Raw genomic sequence first — 8,558 nt, 5'->3', positions numbered from 1 at the left:
AAACGTCATATAGAAATTCTGATTCTTGCGTCGTCTTAAACACATAAAACCACACATTTACACTTAAATTAAATTTCAAAAATAAAATGTTTAGGAGGGTAAATCGTTGTGAGAAGCGAGGAACTTTTACACATATAAGATAGGCAATTACGATGAGTAGGGCCAAATGACGTCACGCGGCTATTTTACATTTCTTAATATCTCTTAAAGTAATAATTTTTTTTACATCGGATTTTCACCAAATCATTTCATATGGCCATAGTTACAATAATTTAACATTTAATTAAATAATTTTTTTTTGTGTGTTGTGTGCTCTTTTAAAAGTAGCATAAACTTAACAGTGCTGACAGCCATACACTATTTAAAAAACAATAATGGCAAATTTTGTTAACAGTTGTTATATAACTAAAATTTCAAATAATACTAGATTAAGGAGTTAGTAGAATTTCTAAATAATTGTAAGTAGAACTTGAAAAGAGAAGAATTTAAAATGACAAGACAATGTTTTAAGTATTTATTTCAGGCTTGCCCCACATATTTAAAAATGTATTAAATGTAAAATTAAAAATTAAATATTAAATTAAATTGTTTAAAAATAAACTTCAGGTAATAAGTTTTTAAACCCTTTAAAAACATAAAATATGTGTTGTATTTTTTACATGTTCTTAAATATTAAAAACTAGTACAATAAATAACACAAAACACAGAAACTGAAGTGAATCTAAAGTTTAAAACATGAATTATGATCAGAATTAAATATTATAAATATTTTCTTTAGCTATTAAAGACAGTGAGAATCTATTGTGAGAATGTCATTACTAGTAAATTATCTAATTCAATTAGTAATTACCTACCCACAAATAACCTCAAGTTATATTCATTATGATTTAAATATATATATTTTTTTTTAGCACTTAAAATAAAACAATGTCTAAATATCTATTTAAGAGTATATAATATAATATAATAGTATATAAAATATGCCTAAGTGTGATATCGCTTTCTGAACCATGAAATTAAATGAAAAATTAACAAAAATTATAAAACAAAATGACCTGTAAAACTTATATTCCTGTGGAAATATGTTTAAAACCAAAAATGAAAGGGGTAGACATTTCCCAAACATTTAAGGTAAAATCTAGGTGTCGGTCTGAGGAGCTGTATAATAGCAGCATGGGAATATAATCCTCAGGCAACGACCAATGAAGCGACGTTGTTGTTGTTGTTGTACTGCTTGCATCGGCTGTGTAGGTTGTACCGGTGCGGCCGCTGTGGGTTGGTAGCGAGGCGCAAGGTACAAACTATTCCATGGTTCAGACAGCGGCGATGGCTAGAATGTGCTACCCTCAGGTGGCTGAGACATTTTCATGTTATCCTTAAGTGTCATTAATCGTCTAAGCTCTTGCAGAACAGTTTTGATATTATAATCACGTTGCCACCTAGCTAACACTGGCACTTGTCTATTATCAACCTAAAAAAAAATAACAATATAAACTATAAAATATTTTAATAACTACTAAATATGCAAATAAAAAAAAAAAAAAATATTGGGGTTAAACTAAATGAATCCAAAAACAATCATCCTAATACAATATAGAGCACTGATGGCTAGTTCATAATATAATAAACTTTGATCGACCTAGTTTTTCAAGATGATTGCTATTGACTTAACCAAATTCTTCACCACCATTTTTTTCCTTTACCCTTAAAATTTGTATTATATGCCAAGAGGAAATGGGTTGAATTGTTTAGTTGTAATTAATTTTAATATTTGTGAGTTAATCAAAAATAATACTTAATGGAAGAATACGTACATATTTTTTCTGTAAAATAATTAGAGGAAAGACTTAGGCTCCTAAATTATTTATTCAGGTTTCGGGTGCTGGATGTATTTGGGTGTTCAAACACCGGAATAAAAAATTTAAATGAATCTTCGGGTTTTAATAATCGTTATTATTCGGTTAATACGGGTGTTAAATAGTCCAGATAAAACACATTTTATGGTGGCTGAGCACCCTCAAAAATTGTCAAGCAGAATTTTTTTTTCAAAAAAATAATGATTTATGTTCTTTATAATAAAATATAAATTCCTAACACGAATGCGCAACATTTATTTTAGACCAAATTCAATTTATTAATGTACAGTAGATACATTTTTCTAAGAAACTACAAGAACCAAGATAATGGGAAATTAATTAAGTAACTATTTATTGACCACTTGCTAAATCAACAGATATATGTCTGAGATATAAGTACTAAGGGCCGTTCTTAAAATGTCCGGTTAAGTGTATGTTATCTCAATAACCCAAACTGTATTTAATACCTACACAATTTTTATGAATGGTATCCTGTCAAAATAGCAAAAAATAAAATAACAAAAAAAAACCTGAAACTAGGACGATCCAAACAAAATTTGAATTAATTTAGACAAAAGCACAAATTACCATAATAGTTGTTAATGATTCCTACAGCTATAATTAAATTATCAGTTTAATAGTAATTATAATTAGGTGTATAATAGCGCAAATAATATACTAAGGCCCTTCCAAACCCTATTAATTTTTCATCAAAATGACCTAAATGACTGACAGAAATATTAAGGTACTTCTAGTAGTACGATTTATAAAATGTTAAGATTTTTAATTTGATAAAGAAGTTACTTTGCATCGGTCAGATTATAAAACCATATAAGTTTGTAAATTCAATATTTTTAAATATATTTAATATAAAAATTTAATTTTTTTTAAAATGTTATTCCAGTTATAAATTTGGTAAGCCAGTTAGATATTTAGATTAATGAGTGAGTTTTGATAAGTGTAGCGGAGTTTGAGGAATCAAGTGGTAATTGAGATAACAGAATTGAGACTGACTGTATCGGTTGGTAGTAGAGATAACAGAAAAGTACCATAATATTAAAGTAATAGTTAACTAATTTTAATTTTAAAATAGAAAATACAAAAATAAATAACTACTCAGAAAACACAGATGTTAAGAAAAAAAAAAACCAATCACATTATGTTTATATATTGATTACCTTAATACATTTTGTAAAAATGAATTTCTAATTTTGGTCATTAGTAGAAAATATGGAGTATAATTGTTTTTCATTATATTGTATAAGTGTTAGTATTATTGCAAGTTTTGTATACTAAAATAATAGTTAAAGAAATAAAAAAAAACAAAGATTGAAAAAATTGGGGGATAAAATGTATAATAAATATACCTACGGCAGGTACAAAATATGCTTTTCTTACATCTTAATATATGAATATCCTAGTTTTGTAATACAGAAACCAGTGAATAGGTTTTCTTTTTTTAGAAAATATTTGTATTTTATAAATTGCTACTACCTAGTTAAATTAAGACTAATTTCATAAAGAGATGTAAGGTAACATTTATCTGGAACTTGTTGTTTATAAAATATTAAACATATAAAATAAATAATATTTATGCAGTAGGTAATGCACAAATAATAGTTTATAGTACCTACTACCTAAATCATACATTTTTATTTTAATTAAATACAATTATTCGTGGTAATTACGAATTAAATTTGTCAATTTAAGAATTAAGACGTTTGTATAATGTATGGAATTAAATTTTTAATGATGATTGTTTAAGAATTATTATATTTGATTTAAATGGTTTCTATAAGTAATACGATACAAAATAGATGGTAGCTATAGAAAAAAGTTATAAAATATAAATCATACCAATCCACTTGTATTATGCACACAATTCATATTGATGCGCGTCACAAAGCGAGCGACAGGTGCATCATCCGGATACATAGGACCACATTCTACTTTTAAACTGTACATTCTATTTTCGTAAGGAGTCTAAATAAGAAAACATAATTATTAATACTTAACACTTCAATTAAATATGATCTTTATTTAACACTAAGATAGTATAAATAATATATATACCCTAGGTGGTCCAATGATCATTCCAGTCCATTGGGTTAAAGTCATATCATCATCTTTTTCGAGACCCCAACTAATTGTGCCATCGCCCACACCTTTTTGTCCTTGTTCCAACTCTTCAAGTAGTCTAAAATTTCTTGGAATCACTGAAAAAAAAAACATTAATATTATTAATAATTAAATAACAACAGAGTGGTGGCTATATGATTGCTGTCTCCAGAACAAGTAACGGCGCTTACAACATTTTCTGTCAGGTCAAGAGCGAACCATCGATTGTGTATTCGTCCACCTGAACTTAAGGCAAAAAATGGTGGGAATTACAATAGTAAATTGCTATACAACACGTCGATAATAATTAAACTGAAATCGGGGAATACACATGGAACGTAACAAAGTATCGATTTAGTATAAAATATAATATTATGCGAGCACAGGCGACAACAATCATCTTTTAGGAACAGCAGACCGGATCAGTCGGACACCGTACGGAATCCGAAGAAAACGCGGTCGCCGCCGCCGCTCAAAGACAGAACCGCGGACTGGGCAAATCGTTTCAGCGCGGACGAGACCGACAGCGACGTCGCGGCGTGCATCGCCAGAGCGGCCGCGTGTACTCACCCACTGTGTTTGTGATGGCCATCTCGAGCGAAGCGATTGCTAGCTAACGGCAGCGTGAAAAAGGCGAGAACGTCGGTTCGGTGACTGCGGTGGATATGGATGTCGATGGTCAGCAGGTCGGTGAACACCAAGTCCGTCGTTCTATAACTAAATTGTTATTATTATTATTATTATTATTATTATTATTGTTAAATATAATAATATAATATAACGTTATAACATTATACGATTTACGATATTACGTGCGAGCAGCTATCATACGGGATACGGCAACAGCAGTAAAGTTGTCGGTCAGAGAGAACAACGGCGGAGGCAACGACGACGGCCGCAAATGATTGGCCCGGCGCTTCCGAGTACAGTGTGGCCAAAAGTCCGTGGCCGGCCGGCTACATTTCGTCGCGCACGTGCACTGTTCGTTTGGTCTTATCATATTATTCTTATCACTCCGGGAGAAATGGGATATCACCGTCATTGATTGCGACGTTGATTTGGTGGTATGACGTTTTTTTTTCAAACGTACAAATTAAATATTAATTATATTAATTAAATTATAATTTCTGTGGTATTACCAGGGGTATGAAACTCCGTGAATTGGCCGAATCGGGCGATTGTGGTCTTGAACACGGTCTCCAGGGGGGCTTGGCATACGTGTAATAGGGAATGGTAAACAAGCCGACCCCGCGTAGCGTATCCCGCCAAAGTTCCAGTAAACGTTTACATAATATGGGTGACTTTGGGTCTAACACACGATTTAAGATAGTATCTTAAATCGTGGTCTGACATCATATTGGTGCGGTAAACGTTTACATGCTTTTCGGAGGTTTTTTAGACATCAAATCATGGGTAAACAGGACCCCAATCAGCTGATCGAGTTTCGTTTCTATATTGTTCTATGGTATTTACAGTCTTGTGCTTATATGAGCGTCTAACGGGTCACACATAGTGTCGTCAAAATGAAAGTCAAAAAGTGGTTTAATTCCGTGTTTGACCAACGCATACCGTAATATTAAAATGTCTTATAATATTATAATATTTTTATGAATGAAATCTTCATAGATAATAAAAGAATCTATAGCCTATACCAATTTCATATGGGGCCGTGTGCTATTTTAAACACCAGTAGCGCTTGAATAATAATTATCCATCTATAAAAAAAACTATGGCAAAATTCTAGTTTAGCAACCCATCGATTTTTAAGGTTTTTTTTTTCCAAAATGTGTGTCTTGGGATGCTTAATGAGAATGTAAAAAAAAAAAAGGTCGGACGGACTTAGTTTTGAAGTTATCGGTGAAAAACTTCAAAAAGTAAATTTTTTTCAAAAAAATACTTAGAATTGATTTTTTTCGACATTCTTTTTTATCAAAATGTGTGGTTTTTGACGCACAATACATTGGTGTGATCAGAACTTACCTCGCGTACTTACTTTTGAAGTTTTTGCACGTAAACAATGAAAAATAGCATTTTATATTTAATAGCGACGAGTGCCGAAACACACGTAGTCACTGCCCTTTACCACGCGTAAAATGTTGAGTTTTAATTTTCACCCATTAACATTCTAATTGACCCTGTTACCTACTTGAGAGTTGAGGTGGTTTTGCATAGCAAGTCGATGGATATTTTCGATTTGCGGAGCGTAGCGACGAGTGCCGCTAGCTGTGTAATCACTGCCCATATGCTACGACATAACTTACCCTGTAACCTACTTAAGGTGGTGTTGCATAGCAAGTCAAGGGATATTTTCGATTTGCGAAGCGTAGCGACGAGTGCCGCTAACTGTGTAATCACTGCCTACATTATAAGAGCGTTAAAATATTTTTTTTCGCGCCCATGTGTATTAACATAAAATCGCGAACTTCGCAAATTTATAACTTCAAAACTAATCATTTCCGAAAATGTATTTTTGCACGATCGTTCTAAACTCGTCGAATTACATATGTTGCCGAAAAAATATTTAAAAATTCGTTGCGGCACAAGTTTATAATTTTGAAAATGCTATTTTTCATTGTTTATGTGCAAAAACTTCAAAAGTAAGTACGCGAGGTAAGTTCTGATCACACCAATGTATTGTGCGTCAAAAACCACACATTTTGATAAAAAAAAAAAATGTCGAAAAAAATCAATTCTAATAAGTATTATTTTGAAAAAATCAGAAATCTACTTTTTGAAGTTTTTTACCGACGACTTCAAAACTAAGTCCGTCCGACCATTTTTTTTTTACATTCTTATTAAGCACCCCAAGACACACATTTTGGAAAAAAAACCTTAAAAATCGATAGGTTGCTAAAATAGAATTGTTCCAAAACTATTTATAAAATATAATACAAGTCTATGTTCATCTGCTTCCGTTGAGCGTTTATTTTAATTTGATAGTTTTGTACTTTCACCCATGTAGATCTAATCTATCAGACAAAATAACATTTAATTTAAACTAACAATATATCTTAAGTCCATAAGACATAACAAATTTCATTTATTTATTCTTTTTTGACTATAAGTCCATAACCAATATTATTATACACATAAAGCAACTATAATATATAATTATAAATTAAGATGTAATTCTTATGTAATTTATTAATTTTGGTGCATATTTATATTATATATGTGATATATTAGTTTATATTTATTTTATTATTTAATATAATAATGACTTTATAAGTATGTATAAATACTATTATTATGTATAATACTAATATTATGTATTTATTATGTATAAAGACAGTATAGTAAATTATTATGCATAGACATTTTACGTTTAATAGTTAATAAAATTCGATTGGAAATATAAAAGTAACATGTATATTTTCTACATTCACAATGTATCTTGTATCTTGATACGCTAAGAGCACGTATCATGTATCATGATACTTTTTAGTTTTTTTTTTTAGTATCTTGCCCAACCCTGGCACTAGTATAGTATATAGTATTCTATAATCATTAATCTCCTTGGTGATCTTTGTTGTTCTATTTTATTAGGTACACAATATTGTCTATGGTTCGAACATGTCTATGGTCTATGTGTCGGCCATCGGTAATTTATTATTTCACATGATATTTCACAGCATAGAAAGATAAGGTCTACGACTGTGATATATTAGTTATTATATTGCGGTCATGGAATAAATTATAGAGTTGTCAATTTTTGGCATGATCGTTAACTATTTGGCTATTAGGTTATTGGTTGGCGACATAGACCCATAGACCTATAAATGTTAGTCCACGACGAAACATTATACTTAGTAAATAGCATGATGGTTGATCATGGTTTCGCGTAAATGATTCGTCAATTTCGAGCTGATACAGCCCAATCGTCGTGCGTGATTTGACGATGTTTTCGGGCGCTTACAAAAGAGTTTTTGGCCGTTGTGGTGGAAAAACGAACGGGCCAGGGTCCGAGTCCGAGTCCGACGGGGATTCGATGAAGATATGCAACGAAAGGGCCAAACTGGACATCAGACAGTTGGAGGTGGATATCGAACGGCAGAGGTCGGCGGCGGTGGAGGCAGTAGCGGCGGCAGAACAAAAAAAGTCGTCAGCGGACCGGGACGTCGAAATGGAAAACCGGTGGCTTGTCCGGAGGCTGTGTAAAGTGGAAGACGAAAATCGTTGGCTGATGTGTAGGCTTCGAATGATGAGGTTAGCTAACCGGAAGCTCGGCAAGCAGCTGCGCGAATCACAAGTCGAGAACCGGAAGTTATGCGAATGCAATACCAAGCTCGAATTGCAGGAAGCAAAGCGCGATGCGCATTTAAAGGTTGTAGAAGAGAAATGCGGTATCTTGTCGTCGGTGGTCAACGATATACGAGCGCTCGTCGGCTGGAAATAATATTTTTATAAAACCGGAATCGCACGTGTGTGGAGGAGTTCACTGGTGGAACCACTGGCATATTAGCGAGGGAAATCAGGGATAGATAATATCTCCTTCCTTGATGTTTTTTTCTTTAATTTTTAAATCGTGTATATTTGTCAACAATAATATACAAGTAAACATCACTAGAATAAAACGAAAGAATT

At 32.2% G+C, this 8,558-nt stretch overlaps 1 protein-coding gene across 5 annotated transcripts; it reads right to left on the bottom strand.

Moving 5' to 3' along the window:
* Nucleotides 1–301: 301 nt before the first annotated feature.
* On the bottom strand, nt 302–4,926 carry LOC100163115 (ubiquitin-conjugating enzyme-like). Of its 5 annotated transcripts, none has more exons than XM_008187524.3 (5): nt 4,787–4,926; nt 4,545–4,691; nt 3,930–4,072; nt 3,714–3,839; nt 302–1,471 (listed from the first exon to the last, which is right to left on the bottom strand). In XM_008187524.3, exons 2-5 carry the CDS (start codon nt 4,564–4,566, stop codon nt 1,331–1,333), a joined length of 432 nt encoding a protein of 143 aa, XP_008185746.1. In that variant the 5' UTR covers nt 4,567–4,691; nt 4,787–4,926; the 3' UTR covers nt 302–1,330. The 5 variants fall into 5 exon arrangements, with proteins under 5 accessions (XP_008185746.1, XP_008185747.1, XP_008185748.1 ...); XM_008187525.3 differs by having other exon boundaries at nt 4,779–4,907; XM_008187526.3 differs by having other exon boundaries at nt 4,765–4,843.
* Nucleotides 4,927–8,558: the final 3,632 nt, after the last annotated feature.

This window comes from Acyrthosiphon pisum, chromosome A3 (assembly GCF_005508785.2).
Source record: "Acyrthosiphon pisum isolate AL4f chromosome A3, pea_aphid_22Mar2018_4r6ur, whole genome shotgun sequence".
Classification (NCBI taxonomy): domain Eukaryota; kingdom Metazoa; phylum Arthropoda; class Insecta; order Hemiptera; family Aphididae; genus Acyrthosiphon; species Acyrthosiphon pisum.
The sequence above is the reverse complement of the archived record's forward strand: the minus strand, read 5'-3'. Positions and strand labels throughout refer to the sequence as shown.